Source organism: Mustelus asterias, chromosome X (assembly GCF_964213995.1).
Source record: "Mustelus asterias chromosome X, sMusAst1.hap1.1, whole genome shotgun sequence".
Taxonomy (NCBI): domain Eukaryota; kingdom Metazoa; phylum Chordata; class Chondrichthyes; order Carcharhiniformes; family Triakidae; genus Mustelus; species Mustelus asterias.
Window position 1 is genome coordinate 12676915 of NC_135834.1, and position 20639 is coordinate 12697553.

At 45.7% G+C, this 20639-nt stretch overlaps 1 protein-coding gene across 2 annotated transcripts in view; it reads right to left on the minus strand.

Annotated features, from left to right (window-relative positions):
* LOC144482026 (receptor tyrosine-protein kinase erbB-4-like) overlaps positions 1–20639 on the minus strand; it is a 146678-nt gene that overhangs the window by 63885 nt on the left and 62154 nt on the right. For both annotated transcript variants that reach the window (XM_078201303.1, XM_078201302.1), the window contains exon 2: positions 11574–11725. In XM_078201303.1, coding sequence (XP_078057429.1) covers positions 11574–11725 — 152 coding nt within the window. The remainder of the gene's footprint in view (positions 1–11573; positions 11726–20639) is intronic.

The window sequence follows — 20639 nt, forward strand, 5'->3', positions numbered from 1 at the left end:
TTTCCATCCCTGTACTCATCAGCATTCACTTTAACAGACGGGCAATCGTAACATGGTCAACACAGCAGCAGATCACCCTGGGCACCAAGTGTTCCTGCAATGTGGCCATCTTAAACACGTGAGGCAAGATAGTGATGTCGGCAGGAGACATGGGCAAGATGGGGGGTGGGGGTGGAAGAGGGGGAGACAGTGATATAGTGGTAATGTTGATGGTCTAGTCATCCAGAGGCCCAGGCTAATTGTCTGAGGACACGGCTTCAAATTCCACCATGGCAGCTGGTGGAGTTTAAATTCAATTAATAAATCTGGAATGAAAAGCTCGTCTCAGTAATGGTGACCATGACAACTATCATCGGATTGTCGGCAAAACCCATCTGGTTCACTAATTCCCTTTAGGGAAGGAAACCTGCCATCCTTACCTGGTCTGGCCCACATGTGACTCCAGACTCCAGCATTGTGGTTGACTCTAATTGCCCTCTGAAATGGCCGAGCAAACTACTCAATTCAAAGGCAATTAGGGATGGGTGACAAATGCTGACCTTGCCAGCAATGCCCACATCTCACGGAAGAATAAAGGAAAAAAGACTCGAGTGTGAAAGATATCACATGTTCTCACAGGATGATCTCAAGCAAATATACTTTCCACCTGGGTCACTGCATAATAGTTAGGAGCATGAATTTTTATCCTCTCTCCAGTCTGGAGGCAGTGAGCCGAATGGCAGTGCCTCTTTACTACTGCAGCAACTGATGTAGAACAGACAAGCTTATGTCCTGCACACTACAATTTAGTACAATGCTATGTGGGGGTTTTTTTTTAACCCACTGGCCAATCAGTGGAACTCAAATCAGTCACATTTGAACTGGATTTGGAAATTAAAGTCATTCATTAGCAAGCTCCCCTGAAGTAAGAGTCTGTGAGTGCACGGCACACAGTGAGAGATTGAGCCATACAAACCAGGAAAGTCCCATACGTTCACTTCCTTGTTGGCACTGGATTAATTTATTTCAGCTGGGGCCGTGGTGGAGGCATTTCAATGTCCTGCATCCAGGAGGAGGGGAAATCAGAAAATGGTTTGAGTTCCTGCTCCTGGTTGCAATCAGGAATGCAAATGTACGGATGTTAGTTGAAAGCACAATTGGACCCTGTTGTAATCCACCCCTGTAATCCACCCCTGGGCGGCACGGTAGCACAGTGGTTAGCACTGCTGCTTCACAGCTCCAGGGTCCCGGGTTCGATTCCTGGCTCGGGTCACTGTCTGTGTGGAGTTTGCACATTCTCCTCGTGTCTGCGTGGGTTTCCTCCGGGTGCTCCGGTTTCCTCCCACAGTCCAAAGGTGTGCGGGCTAGGTTGATTGGCCAGGTTAAAAATTGCCCCTTAGAGTCCTGAGATGCGTAGGTTAGAGGGATTAGCGGGTAAATATGTGGGGGTAGGGCTTGGGTGGGATTGTGGTTGGTGCAGACTCGATGGGCCGAATGGCCTCTTTCTGCACTGTAGGGTTTCTATGATTTCTATGATAAAATTACTTGTTGGTATTCTTCGTCTAAGGTTCTACTAACCCAGCAAGTAAAGAATAAGAAAAGGCCGTTCAACCCACTGTGTTTATCCGTCTAACTCATCCAATCTAACTTCCAACTCTTTTTTGAACATCCCCTCCCTTGGCAGATAGACCATTCCAAGCGTTATTCACTGTTTCAGGAAAGACATTTCTTTCCCTATAATATATTTTACACTCAATTAAATTTCTATCCACTCAACATTCTGGGTTCACCATAATATCGTCATTTAACACATTATGTAACTTGGTGGAATACCACCTTATAACTTATTTCTTTAAAGAGTGTAGATCTGAAGTTCTCCAATTATTGTTCACTTATTTTACCCTCTCCAATGCAGGCATGTCTCTTTAGAAGTGCACACAGTTTTCAAATCCCTTCCCAAAGCATGAGAAGCTCTCAGTGTACCCTCTGTGGAATTGTAATCTGCTGTTCTTGATGTTTCCAAAGTCACCCTGTTCTCATTGTTTCCTTCATTGCTTGATTATGGTGTTAAACCTTTCCTACAATATGAAAAGCCAATCGCCTGTCCACTGAGTAACACAGAAAGAGTTTTAACAGCACCAGGTTAAAGTCCAACAGGTTTACACTTAGTAACAAACATAGAAACGTAGAAAATAGGAGCAGGAGGAGACCATTCATTATGATCGTGATTGATAACAGATCGAGAATCATAGAATCCCTCCCAGAAGGGAGGCCATTCGGCCCAAAGGGTCCGGTCCAACCCTCCAACAGAGCAATCAACCCAGGCTCTATTCCCATAGTCCCATGTATTTACCCAGCTAATCCCTCTACCATACACATATTGGACACTAAGGGACAATTTAGCATGGCCAATCCACCTAACCAGCACGTCTTTCAGACTGTGGGAGGAAACCGGAGCATCCTGAGGAAGCCCACACAGACACGGGGAGAACATGCAGACTCCACACAGACAGTGACTCGAGGTGGGAATCGAACCCTGATCCCTGGCGCTGTGAGGCAACAGTGCTAACCACTATGCCACCACGCCGCCGCTTTCTGAATCACTCTGCAAAACCTAACAAAACCCTCTCTCCCCATAGCACCCACATTTTAGCATCATCTGCAAAAGGAGTCATCTCACAACTGGGTTGAGAACATAAGAGATGACCATTCAGCCCCTCAAGCCTGCTCCACTATTCAATATGATATTGGCTAATCTCACACCTTAGTGCTGCCTTCCCACACTAGCCCTTGGTTCCTTGAGTGCTCAAAAAACTTGTCTATGTCTGGTTCATTAATGGATGCAACAAAGATGAATCAACGGACCTTGGCAATTCACCCAGCCCCTTCCCCCAGTCTGCCATTAACGACCATTTGTGAAAATTGCCAGTGTTTCTGGACCCATAGAACAGTAAAGCAGCATGAGTCACTGTCCCAGGAGCGAAGACATCAGAACGTGTTCCATGATTAAGCACAAAATCAGTCACACGACTGACTGAAAAGCAGGCACACTGTGTAATGAGAAACGCTCCTCTCAATTTGACTCAATCTAATAAAGAATGTCTGTGCCCTGTGTGTTTATTTGCCAAAATGGTTTAGCTTCTCGTAGAAGGTGCAAGAGCCACAAAATCCTCAGAAAGAACCTATTTATAGTCAGTCAGTAGACAGAAAAAAAAACATCCAGTCAAGCCTGGATAGAAATCGGTGTACTGCTGCCAAGAAACAGAGACGCCTCATCAGTTAAGATTTAAAAAAAAGATCGAGAGGAGTGAAGTAAACACCTTGGCCTAGAAATTCAGTGGTGCGAGCACAATTGCAGGAACCATGATGACCTGGTTGCTTGCAGCTTGTTATCACAAACCGGGTGGCAGCTCATGCTATTGAGTGAGGGTGGGGGCGAGAGAGAGTGGTCGTGGGACACCAGCTCCACTTAAAGGCAGCCATCACCTCTTGAAGGGGAGATACATTCTGGCTGCAGACAGCAGAAAATGTTTGTAAAGAGGGAAATGGCTGCAAGAGGTCCAGAGAGGCCATTCTCTCTCTCTCTCTCTGATGGAGCATTAGCCCCTAGTCAGGAGGAGATCCTGTTTACCCCAGGGTGGAGAAGCTGGTGGGAGAAAACCCTCCAGGCAACTTCAGTCACCAATTGAAAGTGGTTGGTACAGAGATTAATGCCAGGAGCTTAACTGCAATGTTGAAACAGGTTCAATGACCTCAACAGAATTGCCATGGTAATACTCTTAATGCACACCTCACATTATGACAAGCACATAAACACCTCACAAGGATGCCACTAACACACTGCTTTCCCATCCACAACTTGACAGAATGCTATGACTGGAGGAGGCAGAGTCCTGATGAAAGAAACTGCTGGCCTACATGAGCAGGAGGAGAGTCATGGCCATGATGGCGTCAGGCAATGCTGGAGAAGACATCATGCTTCAATCTTACCCTACACACACACCAAAAGACAAACCAGCAGCCGCTTCTCTCTCTCTTCACCCTTTCCTTTCAGCTGCTGAATGTGTGATTGCCCAGGTACAACTTCAGGAACAGAAGCCCAACTCTTCTGAAGATGCAGTGTCACTTGATCTGTCTCGTTCATGTCACAGTTCAAACACTGCCACCATGTGGACTTTAGAAGGTAGGATAGAGAAATCCTAATATGATGAATCACTGTGATGTGGAGATGTCGGCATTGGACTGGGGTGGGCACAGTAAGAAGTCTCACAATACCAGGTTAAAGTCCAACAGGTTTATTTGGTAACACGAGCTTTCGGAACGCTGCTCCTTCATCAGCCGAGTGGTGAGTTATGTTCATAAACAGGGCATAGATAGACACAGACTCAATTACAAGATAATGGTTGGAATGCAAGTCTTAACAGGTAATCAAGTCTTTACAGATACAGACAATGTGAGTGGCCTCTTTAAGGTCAAACCAAATAAACAAACTCAAGCTAAATCAGGACAAAGTAAAAGGGGCAGCTCCCCAAAAGGAGGGGGAACAGCCCGAACAAAATCAAAGTACAAAGGAAACTTGAAACATCAAATTATAATGTGATTATTGGGGTCGATAATGCACCCCAACCCCTGCGGTGCCCAACAGGCGCGGAAGGCGTCAACTGCGCCCCCAATGTGAGTGGAGAGAGGGTTAAGCACAGGTTAAAGAGGTGTGAATTGTCTCAAGCCAGGACAGTTAGTAAGATTTTGCAAGCCCAGGCAAGCCGTGGAGGTTACAGGTAATGTGACATGAACCCAAGATCCCAGTTGAGGCTGTACTCATGTGTGCGGAACTTGGCTATCTGTTTCTGCTCAGCAATTCTGCGTTGTCATGTGTCTTGAAGGCCGCCTTGGAGAACGCTTACCCGAAGATCGGAGGCTGAATGCCCTCGACTGCGGAAGTGTCCCCCGACAGGAAGGGAACACTCCTGCCTGGTGATTGTCGAGCGGTGTTCATTCATCCATTGTCAGAGTGTCTGCATGGTCTCGCCGATGTACCACGCCTCAGGATATCCTTTCCTGCAGCGTATCAGATAGACAACGTTAGCCAAGTCACATGAGTATGTACCGTGTATCTGGTGAGTGGTGTTCTCACGTGTGATGATGGTATCCGTGTCGATGATCCGGCACGTCTTGCAGAGGTTGCTGTGGCAGGGTTGTGTGGTGTCTTGGTCGCTGTTCTCCTGAAGGCTGGGTAGTTTGCTGTGAACAATGGTCTGTTTGAGGTTGTGCATTTGTTTGAAGGCAAGAAGTGGGGGGTGTGGGGATGGCCTTGGCAAGATGTTCGTCTTCATCAATGACATGTTGAAGGCTCCGGAGAAGATGCCGTAGCTTCTCCGCTCCGGGGAAGTACTGGACAACGAAGGGTACTCTGTCCACTGTGTCCCGTGTTTGTCTTCTGAGGAGGTCGGTGCGGTTTTTCGCTGTGGCGCATTGGAACTGTTGATCAATGAGTCGAGCGCCATATCCAGTTCTTACGAGGGCGTCTTTCAGCGTCTGTAGGCATCTGTTGCGATCCTCCTCATCTGAGCAGATCCTGTGTATACAGAGGGTTTGTCCGTAGAGGATGGCTTCTTTAATGTGTTTAGGGTGGAAGCTGGAGAAGTGGAGCATCGTGAGGTTATCCGTGGGCTTGCGGTACAGTGAAGTGCTGAGGTGACCGTCCTTGATGAAGATGTGTGTGTCCAAGAATGCAACCGATTCCAGAGAGTAGTCCATGGTGAGTCTGATGGTGGGATGGAACTTGTTGATGTCATCATATAGTTGTTTCAGTGATTGTTCGCCATGAGTCCAAAGGAAGAAAATGTCATCGATGTATCTAGTGTATAGCATCGGTTGAAGGTCCTGTGCAGTGAAGAGGTCTTGTTCGAACCTGTGCATGAAGATGTTGGCATATTGAGGTGCGAATTTTGTCCCCATGGCTATTCTGTGTGTCTGGATGAAGAACTGGTTGTTGAAGGTGAAGATGTTGTGGTCCAGGATGAAACGGATGAGTTGTAGAATTGCATCTGGAGATTGGCAGTTGTTGGTGTTGAGTACTGAGGCCGTTGCAGCAATGCCGTTGTCGTGGGGGATGCTGGTGTAGAGTACTGAGACATCCATTGTGATGAGGAGTGCTCCTGGTTCAACTGCTCCATGTGTGTTGAGTTTCTGTAGGAAGTCCGTAGTGTCGCGACAGAAGCTGGGGGATTCCTTGTACGATGGGTTTCAGGATGCCCTCGATGTAGCCAGAGAGATTCTCACATAGGGTCCCATTGCCTGATACAATGGAACGGCCGGCTGTGTTGGCCTTGTGTATCTTCAGGAGGCAGTAGAGATTGCCAACGCGGGGAGTACATGGGATGAGAGCACGGAGGGTGATGTGAAGGTCTGGATCAAAGGTCTTAATCAGTCTGTTGAGTTGGCGGGTGTGTTCTTTGGTCAGATCTGCAGGTAACTGTCTGTAGTGTTCCTGGTTCAGTTGTCCGGTACACTTCTTTGCAGTAATCCATTCTGTTCTTTATGACGGTGACCCCTCCTTTGTCTGCTGGTTTGATGACAATGTTGCGGTTGGTCTTGAGCGTGCGGATGGCATTGCGTTGCGCTTGGGTGATGTTCAGGGCTGTTTGTGAGTGCGGTTGATGAATCTGGCATTGTCACATCTCCGGACGGCTTGGGCATACATGTCGACTCTAGGGCAGCGACCTTCCAGAGGGGTCCAATTCAACCCTTTCCTCTTCGGTTGTTGCACCACGGATCTCTCTGTCGGCTGTTCCGGTTCATTGGTTGTCTCATTGGGTCCGCTGTTGGCCTCTTGGGGAAGAACTCCCGCAGCCTCATTTGCCTGATGAATTCCTCTGAGTCCGCCGCGAAACTGATGGGGTCCATTTTGGTGGTGGGGCAGAAATTGAGCCCTCGGCTGAGAACTTCGATTTCGTCTGGTTGAAGGGTGTAGTCCGCCAAGTTGACAATGGACTTCCCTGCAGTGGTACTGTTTTCTACTGTGGTACCAGGGGAGGCTTGGTTGCTGCTGGTAGTGATGCTGAGTTTGTCAAGTTTCCTGTTGTTGGTGTGCTACGCTATGACAACGGATGAATGGACACCGCTCGACAATCACCAGGCAGGAGTGTTCCTTTCCTTTCGGGGAACACTTCAGCAGTCAAAGGCATTCAGCCTCTGATCTTCCGGTAAGCGTTCTCCAAGGCAGCCTTCAAGACACACGACAACGCAGAATCGCTGGGCAGAAACTGATAGCCAAGTTCCACACACGAGGACAGCCTCAACTGGGATCTTGGGTTCATGTCACATTACCTGTAACCCCCAAGACTCGCCTGGGCTTGCAAAATCTCACTAACTGTCCTGGCTTGGGACAATTCACACCTCTTTAAACCTGTGCTTAACCCTCTCTCCACTCACATTGTCTGCACCTGTGAAGACTTGATTATCTGTAAGGACTTGCATTCCAACCATTATCTTGCAATTGAGTCTGTGTCTATATATGCCCTGTTTGTGAACCCAACTCGCCACTCACCCAAGGAGGGAACAGCGCTCCGAAAGCTCGTACTACCAAATAAACCTGTTGGACTTTAACCTGGTGTTGTGAGACCTCTTACAATGAATCACTATATACCATTCACTTTGTATCACTGTGCAAGCGTTCGCTCAAGAGGATAGGATGGCACAGGTGGCAGCTTGCTGGAGGACGAGATCACATACTAGATCTGCTCTGAATCTGAGGTCACCTCTGATGCCATCTTCAAAAACTCTTGCTGTTGAAGATGGGCATACACCAGGAAATGCTAGGTATACAGCATGGGCAGCCTACTAGTGCGTTTGATCACAGTTGCTCAGAGTATGGAAACTTTTATCAGAACTTCACGCAGAGCATGGAAACTGTTCTGACCAACCCTGAGCTAGTGGGCAGCTCCATGGTCATGACACTGGCTGCCCACCCTGTTGGAGGCTCTGCGAACAGCTCAGGACAGACTCGATGGCAGCACAGAGTAGGCCGTCCAAAAGCTGTCCAGCAGCAACAGCAGCAAAAAGAAACTCTTGCTAGAAGTCAGAAATCAGTTATGGAAGTGAGAAAATAGGCCAAAAGTGCATCTGAGCATAAACCACAGCGTCCTGATACCTGTTAGTACCATGAGTTAATGGACAGGTTTATCATGTTGTGAATCAGGAACTGGACAAATCAATTTCACAAAGGGGTCCTACAACAAGTGTTACTATTTAAATATTTGGACAACCATGTTATATGGTTCTGGCTCACGCCTGGATGCCTTCTGAGCAGCCTGATCCGATATGACAAGAGGGGCACTTCCATTGTTGAATGTACACACACATTAGTTGTTCAGGTGTCCACTTTACGTCTGCAAAACAGGAGCAGTGCCAGCAGATTACTGGAGTGCAGTCTTGACAGACATTTGAATTCAGGTTTCCTTCAGTTTCTTACCAATCTTAAGGAAAAGTGACATTGTGAGTCGTCCAGTCTACACGGAACTGGTAGAAAGGGTGGCACGGTGGTTAGGCACCCAGGTTCAATTCCGGCCTCGGTCACTGTCCGTGTGGAGTTTGTACTTTCTCCCTGCATCTGTGTGGGTTCTCTCCGGATACTCCGGTTTCCTCCCACAGTCCAAAGATGTGCGGGTTAGGTTGATTGGCCATGCTAATTTGATCTTAGTGTCAGGAGGATTAGAAGGGTAAATGTGTGGGGTTATGGGAATAGGGCCTGGGTGGGATTGTGGTCGGTGCAGACTCGAAGGGCCGAATGGCCTCCTTCTGAGGTCACCTCTGATGCCATCTGCACTGCAGGGATTCTATGATTCTAAATGGGCAAAGTAGCAGCCTCTGTGATATCCTTAGAAATGTTAATTGGCTAGAAAAGTTTGACTGTGGCTACTGTTCAGTGTAGGGCATTAAATATGGAGGGACTACAAAGAGGACAGGCGTTACAGATTTTTTAGGTTGTGGGCAACCTCCTTTTTTCCCCCACCACTCCTCAAGGCAATGATGCTGAGATAGGGTTTCAAACTCAACACGTCTTAAGACTATAAGAAATAGGAACAGGAGTAGGCCATTCGGCCCCTTGAACCTGCTCTGCCATTCAATAGGGTCATGGCTGATCTAACATTCCTCGTGTTCACTTTCCTGCCCTTTCCCCGTGACCCTCGATTCCTTTCCTGATCAAAAATCTATCACGGCCTTAAATATACACAAAGGCTCTGCCTCCACAGCTGTAAGACCATAAGTCTTGGTCAGTTTACTCCCAGAATTTGTGTTAGATTAAACAAAAGCCTTCTCAGGCCTGGGTTACTCCAGTGACAGTTCATGTTGATATAACTTGCTGGCAAACGTAGATTAGAATCTCCCCATTCACAGCATTTACCACAACTTTCCACTTTGCTTTTCAGGATAGAAGCCATTTAGCAGAGAGCACTCGACATGAGTGGGAATTCAAAAAGGTAGGTGAGCAACATGCAACAGATCTTGACACAAATAATGAAGCTTAATCATAACCATTGATCCTGAAAATACACAACATTGTGTTGGTGAAAGAGACTGAATTGTGAATTAAAAAAATAACAACTGCAAACACACATTCATGATTGTCTGAGAATGTGAACATTTGTGAATATAAACCAAAATTCATTGAGACCATTAATATTTGCAGAGGTTGAATAGAGATGTCTATTTGTTTAGATTGTGAACAACTTGGATTTATATAGTGCCTTGAACACAGAAAAACATCTTGGGCTTCACAAAAGCATCATCTATAAAACTTTGATACCAGACACACAAGGAGGTATTAGGGCAAATGACCTAAAGTTTAGTCTGAAAGATAGGTTTTAAGGAGTATCATAAAGAAGGAAAGTGAGGCAGAGTGGTTTAAAGAGGGAATTCCAAAGCCTTGGGCCTAGGTTTGTAGAGGAGTTACCCTGGGGTCGGTATTGGGAGCCTTGCCTTTCCTGATATACATTAATGATCTAGATCTTGGTGCGCAGGGGACAATTTCACAGTCTGCAGATGACACAAAACGTGGAAGTATTGTAAACTGTGAAGAGGACAGTGTAGAACCTCAAAAGGACACAGATAAGTTGGTGGAGTGGGCAGATAGGTGGCAGATGAAATTCAATGCGGAGAAGTGTGAGATGATGCATTTTGGCAGGAATAACATGGAGAGACAATATAAAATAAGGGGTAAAATTCTTAAGGGGGTGCAGGACTTGGATGTATATATGCATAGATCATTGAAGGTGGCAGGACAGGTAGAGAGAGTAGTAAACAGCATCTTGGGTTTTATTAATAGGGGCATAGAGTAAAGAGGTGATGCTGAACTCATACTCATAGGGCGGCACAGTAGCACAGTGGTTAGCACTGCTGCTTCACAACTCCAGGGACCTGGGTTCGATTCCCGGCTTGGGTCACTGTCTGTGTGGAGTTTGCACATTCTCCTCGTGTCTGCGTGGGTTTCCTCCGGGTGCTCCGGTTTCCTCCCACAGTCCAAAGATGTGCGGGTTAGGTTGATTGGCCATGCTAAAATTGCCCCTTAATGTCCTGGGATGCGTAGATTAGAGGGATTAGTGGGTAAAATATGTAGGGATATGGGGGTAGGGCCTGGGTGGGATTGTGGTCGGTGCAGACTCAATGGGCCGAATGGCCTCTTTCTGTAATGTAGGGTTTCTATGATTTCTATGATACAAGACCTTAGACTTGTACAAGACGTTAGACCTCAGCTGGAATATTGTGTACAGTTCTGGATGCCACACTATAGGAAGGATGTGAATTGGAGACAGTGTAGGAGGTGGTTTACAAGAATGGTTCCAGGGATAAGAAACTTCAGCTATGAGGATAGATTGTAGAGGTGTGAATGTTCTCCTTGGAGAGAAGGTGGCCAAGTGGAGATTTTATCAAGATGTTCAAAATCATGAGGGGGCTGGACAGAGTTGAAAAAGAGAAACTGTTCTTGCTTGTAAAAGGATCAAGAACGAGGGGGCACAAATTTAAAGTGATTTGCAAAAGAAGCAAATATGATACAAGAAAAAACTTTTCCACACAGCGAGTGGTTTGGGTCTGCCATGCACTGCTTAGAAGTGTGGTGGAGGCAGGTTCATCGAGGCATTCAAGAGGACATCAGATGATTATTGGCTGGGGTACGGGGAAAAGGCAGGAAAATGCCACAAAGCCACAATACTCGTTTGGAGAGCCGATGCAGACACAATGGGCCAAATGGCCTCCTTCTGCACTGTAACAATTCTGTAATTCTGTGATAGGCAGCTGAAGATGCGGCCACCAGTGGTGGAGCGATTAAAATCAGGGATGCTCAAGAGGTCAGAATTAGTGAAATGCAGTTATCTTGGAGGGTTTTAGAGCTGGAGGAGATTAGAGATAGGGAAAGACGAAGCCATGGAGGGATTTGAAAACAAGGATGAGAATTTTAAAGTTGAGGTGTTGTCTGACAGAGACAGTGTAGGTTGGCGAGCACAAGGATGATGGGTGAACAGAACATGGCGCAAGTAAAAATGTAAAATGCTTGTGTGAATCTCCTTTTACAGTGGGAAGCCGATTGTCCCTACCCTTAGGAAGGTGAGGTTTCGGTTGGCATTGATGTTGGTGATCTCCAAGTTGCCCATCACAATCTCGCAGTTCATGTACATCTTCTGAAGTTGCTGGTACTGCTGCTCCTGGCCAAATAGTGAACTCAGCTTGTTTTCTGTGCCAGCACACACTGCAAAAACACAAACAGATCCCATCAGTGAACAAGAGCTTGCATTCATCAGTGAATTTACAATGTCTTGCTGTCCGCATAGCAGCATACACCTATTAGATAAAAGTGGTGCATTGGGAAAGTACGAGTACCAGCTCCTCCATCATCCATTTATCCCATTCACAGTTTTGCTCCTCTGAGGTGGTTGTTCATTTCAGTTTACAGTGCAGAAATATAGGATTAACCCAAGCCAACGGGTTACTAGACGTGAGCAACCAGAATGTATTGCAGATAGTGAACAACAACTCCTCATCCTCCTTCTGACCCACTGCAACAACCATTTATATTTGTAGAGTGCTTCGAAGGTAGTAAAATGCCCCAAGGTGCTTTACAGGAATGATCATCAAACATAATTTGATACTGAACCACGTAAGGAGATGTTAGGACAGGTGAATAAACGCCTTGGTCAAGGAGGTAGGCTCCAAGGAGCACCTTAAGAGGAGGAAGGAGAAAGGTGGAGAGGTTTAGGGAAGAAGGCATGGCTGCCATTGGTGGAGAGATGAAAATCAGGGATGTGCAGAGGCCTGAGATCTCAGGGTTGTGAAGCTGGAGGTGGTTACGGAGATAGGGGAGGGCGAGACCATGGAGGGATTTGAAAATAAGGTGAGGAATTTTAAAGTCAGGAACATGGTGACGTAGTGGTAATGTCGATGGACTAGTAATCCAGAGACCCAGGCTAATGGTCTGAGGATACGGATGCAATCCCACCATGGCAGCTGGTGGAATTTAAATTCAATGAATAAATCTGGAATGAAAAGTTAATCTCAGTAATGGTTACCATGACAACTATCATCGATTGTCAGAAAAACCCATCTGGTTCACTAATCTCCCTTTAGAGAAGGAATACTGCCATCTTTACCTGGTCTGGCCTACATGTGACTCCAGACCCACAGAAATGTGGGTCTTAACTGCCCTGTGCAATGTCCTAGCAAGCCACTCAGTTCAAGGGCAATTAGGGATGGGCAACAAATGCTGGTCCTGCCAGCTAGTGACGCGCACATCCTATGAAAGAATAAATGAAAACAAAATCGAGGTGATATTCCTCAACAAAGAGCCAATGTAGGTCAGGGAGCACAAGGTTGATGGATGAACTGGACCAACTGTTCAGTTAAGATCAGCTTAATGCGAGGTAGGTCCATTCAAAAGTCTGACAGCAGCAGGGAAGAAGCTGTTTTTGAGTCGATTGGTACGTGACCTCAAACTTTTGTATCTTTTTCTCAACAGAAGAAGGTGGAAGAGAGAATGTCCGGGGTGGGTAGGGTCTGTAATTATGCTGGCTCTTTTCCGAGGCAACGGGAAGTGTAGACAGAGTCAATGGGTGGGAGGCTGGTTTGAGTGATGGACTGGGCTTCGTTCACGACCTTTTGTAGTTCCTTGCGGTCTTGGGCAGAGCAGGAGCCAGACCAAGCTGTGATACAACCAGAAAGAATGCTTTCTATGGTGCATCTGTAAAAGTTGGTGAGAGTCGTATCAGACATGCCAAATTTCCTTAGATCATGGTTGACCTGTGACCTAACTCCACAAACCAGCCTATGCCCCTTATTACCTTTGGTAACCAAAAATCTATCAATCTCCAATTTAATCTAGAAATTGATCCAGCATGAACTGCCATTTGTGGAAGAGGGTACCAAACGTCTGCCATGCTCATGCGTAACAATATTTCTGGACTTCACTTCAAAAGGTCTGGCTCTAACGCTTCGGCTATGATCCCCAGTCCTGTACTCCCCACTTGGTGGAAATTATCTCTGTCTAAACTCAACGGTTCCCCTTAATATCTTGAAAATTTCAATTAACTAATCCCTGAACCCTCTAAATTCCTGGGAAGACAATTCTAGTTTGGATAATCTCTCCAGGTAATTTGACCTTTGCATGTTTTTTTACATCCGTTCATGGGATGTGGGTGTCACTGACTGGGCCAGCATTTATTGCCAATCCCTCAGGGCATTTAAGAGTCAACAACATTGCTGTGGATCTGGAGTCACATGTAGGCCAGACCAGGCAAGGGAATGAAATCTGCCTCAAGGCCATTCGCGAACCAGATGGGTTTTTATGACAATCGACAATGGTTTCATGGTCATCATTTAACTTTTAATTCCAGATTTCTATTGAATTCAAATTTCACCATCTGCTGTGGTGGGATTCGAACCCAAGTCCCCAGATCATGACCCTGGGTATCTCAATCACTAGTCGTGCAACAATACCACTATGCCACCTCCATCTCCCCCAATCTTCCCCCCCGATGAAAAATCACAATAGGAAATTGGGTGAATTTGGTTTATATTTCCTGAAGCTGAGGAGGCGAAGGTGTGATTGAGGTATTTACAATAATAAAGAGAACGTGACAGTGTTGATAGAGGAAACGATTGTTCCTTAAGCAAGGGAATCCAAAATAAGGGCAAATAATCTTAGAATTCAAGCTGAACTGGTTAAAAATGAATGCACAAAAAAACTATTCACACAAAGAGCTTGAGAATGCGGAATGCACTGGCCTGGAAACCCTTAGATGCCAAGTCAATTGAGGTGTTTCAAAGTTAAAACATTTACTTGGGATGGACGGATACGAGATAAGGAGAGAGGGCAGGAAATTGCGATTAAAAAGATAAAGAGCTATCATATGGCAAACAAAATGGTAGAACGAACTCAATATCTCAATAGGTCCTGTCCATAAAAGATGATCAGATGTGTAGGTGGTTAATACCACAACCTCCTAAACAAGACACAGCATGAAAACCTTGCAAATCAAGTGCGGAATTGTGATTTCAAAATTTGGCTCCTCGTTTCACCTGCTCATCTGAAATCAAGTGTGAAACTACACATGGTAAATGCTATTGGCTTGACTTACGGGTAGAACAGAGAAAGTAGATTTGCATGTGGTGATAACATTGCTTCTGTCTGTGTTACCTGGAATTTCAATCAAAACATGAAGTGGTGCCAGTTCCCAGATTTGACCACCTTACAGCTGTACCACACTAACAACTCTTGCATAGAACTGAAGACCTTGGGAACAACTTTATTTTTCCTTGGAGACTTTTCTAAACTTTCTGCCCTCCTTTCCTCAAGTCCCTCCAATAAGTCTCAAGTGGCCGTTCATCACTTGAGCTGAGCACTGACCCGTCAGCCTGCTTTTCAACAATGGGACGCATCAATACAAACCCCAATTCCGTTCTTGCCCACGAGCTGTGCATGCCCACTTTCCAGCAGGACCAATAGACAATGAGCTAAAGTGAGCCCAGGGACACTTACGCCAGTTATACTGCTCCTATCACTACCCTGGTTGAGATCAGTTAGTTTAGGGATCGAGGCTGGAGGTGTCCTGGTTTGCATCACTCAGTATCATTTACCCAGTGAGCTATCAGGGCACCTGGCACTGTGTGTGTCTATGGTACTATTCACCAGCATGGAGAGGACATCAATCCCCATTTGCTAAAGTGGCAGTTGGCGGGAGGCAAAACCATCAAATCTATCTCATGCAATTTTCCAGAAGACCTGGGAATTACTGAATTCTAACAACATTTGATCACAGTACACTTTGCACAGTTCTGGTCCCATAGTATGCAAAGGTAATAGAGGCGTGGGCAAGGTACAAAAAAGATTTATTAGAATGATACTAGAACTGAGAGATTGTACCTATCAGAAAAGATTGAACAGGCTCATAAAATAGCCACAAGTACAAAAGCTGTTAACCGCACACATGGGAAAAAATTCCATTCAGGGAACAGAACATTGAGACGGTTGCATTCAACATTTTGTTTTCAGTCTTTTAGCCAACAGTGAATCAGGATCCAAATGCATTCCCCACTCGTGCCATTATTCTCCAATTTTCTCCCATTTTATGCTGGTGTCCAGTTCCATGGAGTGGGTTCTGAACACCCTCTGTCATGTTACCAAAATGCCCACTCTTCATTTGTAAGCACTGTCAATGAGTGTATTTACATAGCACCTTTCATGCTTTCAACCCAAAACACTTTACAACCAATTAATTACTTTTGAATTATAGTCACTGTTCATAGAATCCCTACAGTGCAAAAGAAGACCATTCAGCCCATCAAGTCTGTACCAATTCTCTGGCAGAGTATCTTATCCGCATCCCCGTAACCCCACACATTTACCATGGCCAATCCACCTTATCTACACCTCTTGTAAAACTAAGGGGCAATTTAGCATGGCCAATCCCACTAACCTACACATCTTTGGACTGTGGGAGGAAACCGGAGCACCCAGAGGAAACCCACGCAGATACGGGGAGAACGTGCCAACTCCACACAGACAGTGACCCAAGGCTGGAATTGAACCCAGGACCCTGACATTGTGAGACAGCAGTGCTAACCACTGTGCGACTATACTGCCCTGTTTCTTACGTTACTATTGTAACTAAAGAAATATGACTATCAGATTGCTGTGTGCAAATTGGCTATGACCAAAATATCTGTTCTTATAAAATGATGTTGGTTGACGGATAAATATTGGCCTGGACACTGAGGAGAACATGCCTGCCTTTCTATAAAATATTGCGGTGGATCTTTTACACCCAGATGGGGCCTCAGTTTCACATCTCACCTGAAAATCAGCACCTATATGAGTCTAGCACACCCCCAATGCTACTGGCGAGTCAGTCTTTTGTTCTCAACTCCCTGGACTGGGACTTGAACCCACAACCTTCTAACTCAGAGGTGTGAGTGCTACTCACTAAGCCACAGCTCACTACCATGCAAGCTATTCAACCACAGAGGGGATCACTGCCAAAGCCAATTCTGTCCTTTTGCGTACACCTTCCAACTGTGGTTACCAGACAGCAGCTGGTCTGTCTGACTATTCCCCTCACACCACTGCTGCCCTGAGAGCAGCGTAGGAGATCCAATCCCAGTTGGGGGTGGTGGGGGGGGGGGGGGGGTTGTTATTTTTCTTTGATGTATGAGTTCACACTGTGGAAGCGGCTTTCACCCACTGAGCCATGGAGGCAGTGACCCAGTTATTTTAAAATGTAGCTCAACCACTTTGAAAGCATCATTGCTGAGCAAAAAATAACACAATTAAAAATCTGTCAGATACCCACTGAACCACAGTGAAAATCTCTGAAAATTCTGGACTAGTATAGACCTGCCTTTTGGCACAATTAATCTCATTCCCACCAAAACGAAAGCCCATAAAACTTGGTGTTCAGCAGAAGTGTGCATGTTCCATGTAAGGGTGTGCCCTGCTGTTTTTCTTGTATATCACCTGACTATGTCAGGTAATAGTGTATTTCTAAAAGAAAAAGAGTGTAAATCGCTGCAATGTTTCTGATAGCATTGAATTCTGGCCCAATGTGATTGTCTGCCTCGTGTGACTGGAGACTTGGGGACAGTCTTCTTGGGGAACATTAGCAGTAATGATTGTTTCTGTGACACCTGGACCGGATGGGACACACCCTAGAATCCTCAAGGAAATCAAAGAGGAAATAGGTGAGGCTTTGGGTAAGATTTTTCAGACTTCAACAAAGCCTGGAGCTGTATCAGGTGACTGGAGGTTAGCAAAATTATCCTGATCTTCAAATCTATTGAAAACAACATTTCGTGGCTTGAGGAGCTGTCATACAAGAGGAGAATTGTGTCAATTAATAATTTTTGTTGGGGAGAGGGACTGTATTTTGTGGGGAGGAGGAGGGGCAAGCATTCTATTCTGGAAAGCCAGTTGGAGGATATTACTGGAGTCCATCTTTACTTGGGCTTACATTTATTTACAGAATGAGACAATACAAATGTACTCCTCCTAACTCAACCACAGCACAGTTTTCAATAAATGTCTCTTTCTACATACGCAAGTGAAATGCCAATTACAACCCTCCAACTGCATATAATTAAACACAATTATTAGGCCATTAACTGTCGGGAGGACTGATTCAGGCCTTCCAAAGCGCTGAGTGAAGTCAATGATACAGGTGTACAGGGGTTAGTTGATTTGGGTTGAGAGTCCAGAACTATAGGCATAAACCAAATCAATTTTCATTATCACTTGGACTTGGATCAGTGATTGGAACAGCTCAAAGTTCAGATGACAGACAGATAATAGAAGGAAAAATAGCACAAATAATGGCCCTGTGCGCCTGATTTAGTAGGTTCAGCACTAGTTTGTAAAAGTGCTTCAATAGAATACTATCACAAGTTTCACAATAAAAAAATGTTGAACATGGTGCCCTTGGGGAAAGGTTAAACTTTCTGCGGGTTGACAATTGTGAAGGTGGTGAGCACCAAGGGATGTAAAAATGTGGGGGTTAAAGGGGGAGAAATATGGAGCTTGTGAGCATGCTCAATTTTAATTGCTTGGCAACCTCAAGCTGTACACATCTGGATTTCCAAATGGAGATCCTGGAGTTTGATATCCCAGAACCTGAGCAAGATTCAAACTCATCGCCAGTAGACTTCCATCCTCTGTTAGCCAGACCATTAGATAGGGTTAATGGAACTTGTCTTCTCTCAGGGAAGGTGAAAGAATTAGCAGACCCAGGTGTTTAAAGTTTATTTATTAGTCACAAGTAGGCTTACATTCACACTGCAATGAAGTTACTGTGAAAATCCCCGAGTCGCCACACTCCTGTTCAGGTACATTGAGGGAGAATTCAGCATGGACAATGCACCTAACCAGCACATCTTTCGGGCTGTGGGAGGCAACGGGAGAATTCTGAGGAAACCCATGCAGACACGGGGAGAACGTGCTAACTCCACACAGACAGGACCCAAGCTGGGAATTGAACCTGGGTCTCTGGCGCTGTGAGGCAGCAGTGCTAACCACTGTGCCACCGTGCTGCCCTATTGCACCTTCACTTACTGTTGGCCAACAACATGGCACTGATGTTGCCTGTGAATGCATCGCATAGGTCCCAGACTGTTCCGCCTACACAATTATCAAAAACCAAGATCTGGTGGCCACTGATAAAAGAGACTGCGCTATTCCAGATTGGCATGACACAGTAAAATGTATCAGGCATCAATGCATGTGGAGGTCAATCTTGTGGTGGATTCTCTCATGGTGTTGAAGTAAAGCTTGTGGTGGATTCATTTCTCCTCTGTCCCCTCACCTCCACCCCAATCGTTATTTTATTTCCAACTTTCGACTCCAGTCCTGAAGGTGATTTCTCTTGCAGAATAACAATTCAAGGACATACTTGAAGCAATGCAACTTAGTCATCGTTTCTTGGCAAACCCGGAGCACTGAGACAGAAGTCAGAGAAGAAATGAAGTAATTGGAACCTCAATGCTGTGCCTGTGTTGAGACAAGTTGAGAGATGCTAGGATCAATAGGAGAAAAATCCCCCCAGAAACATGGCAATGTGAGACTTGTGAGGAGACACAATATTTGCCATATTTCAGCTGGCAGAGTTATCAATGCACCCATCTACTTGTCCACTTGTGTTCCCTTCATTGTTAGCACCGTTATCCTGACACACAAGGGAAATACTGCTAAACCTAGTTCTCTTATACCAGTGAAACCCATAACGCTCTGAATAGGGGAACTGGATTTAAGATTACAATAGACACCTGTCTCCTATAGTCTGAATGCAGTGTAAAAACAGCTATGGAGCATCTCAAAAGGCAAGTAAGACTTCTGAACAAGGATTTTCGTGTGTTCTCAGTGGAGGAGAAGACTGGATGAAGTGTTGATGAAGGTAGGGCAGTTGATGTCATATACATGGATTTTAGTAAGGCGTTTGATAAGGTCCCCCATGGTCAGCTTATGATGAAAGTGAGGAGGTGTGGGATAGAGGGAAAGTTGGCCGATTGGATAGGTAACTGGCTGCCTGATCGAAGACAGAGGGTGGTGGTGGATGGAAAATTTTCGGATTGGAGGCAGGTTGCTAGCGGAGTGCCACAGGGATCAGTGCTTGGTCCTCTGCTCTTTGTGATTTTTATTAATGACTTAGAAGAGGGGGCTGAAGGGTGGATCAGTAAATTTGCTGATGACACCAAGATTGGTGGAGTAGTGGATGAGGTGGAGGGCTGTTGTAGGCTGCAAAGAGACATAGATAGGATGCAAAGCTGGGCTGAAAAATGGCAAATGGAGTTTAACCCTGATAAATGTGAGGTGATTCATTTTGGTAGGACTAATTTAAATGTGGACTACAGGGTCAAAGGTAGGGTTCTGAAGACTGTGGAGGAACAGAGAGATCTTGGGGTCCATATCCACAGATCTCTAAAGGTTGCCACTCAAGTGGATAGAGCTGTGAAGAAGGCCTATAGTGTGTTAGCTTTTATTAACAGGGGGTTGGAGTTTAAGAGCCGTGGGGTTATGCTGCAACTGTACAGGACCTTGGTGAGACCACATTTGGAATATTGTGTGCAGTTCTGGTCACCTCACTATAAGAAGGATGTGGAAGCGCTGGAAAGAGTGCAGAGGAGATTTACCAGGATGCTGCCTGGTTTGGAGGGTAGGTCTTATGAGGAAAGGTTGAGGGAGCTAGGGCTGTTCCTCTGGAGCGGAGGAGGCTGAGGGGAGACTTAATAGAGGTTTATAAAATGATGAAGGGGATGGATAGAGTGAACGTTCAAAGACTATTTCCTCGGGTGGATGGAGCTATTACAAGGCATAACTATAGGGTTCGTAGTGGGAGATATAGGAAGGATATCAGAGGTAGGTTCTTTACTCAGAGAGTGGTTGGGGTGTGGAATGGACTGCCTGCAGTGATAGTGGAGTCAGACACTTTAGGAACATTTAGGCGGTTATTGGAAATGCACATGGAGCACACCAGGATGATCGGGAGTGGGATAGCTTGATCTTGGTTTCAGATAAAGCTCGGCACAACATCGTGGGCCGAAGGGCCTGTTCTGTGCTGTACTGTTCTATGTTCTACATTCTATGAAGGGTCAACATTTGGGTCTAAAAATAGTGCAGATAAATGTAC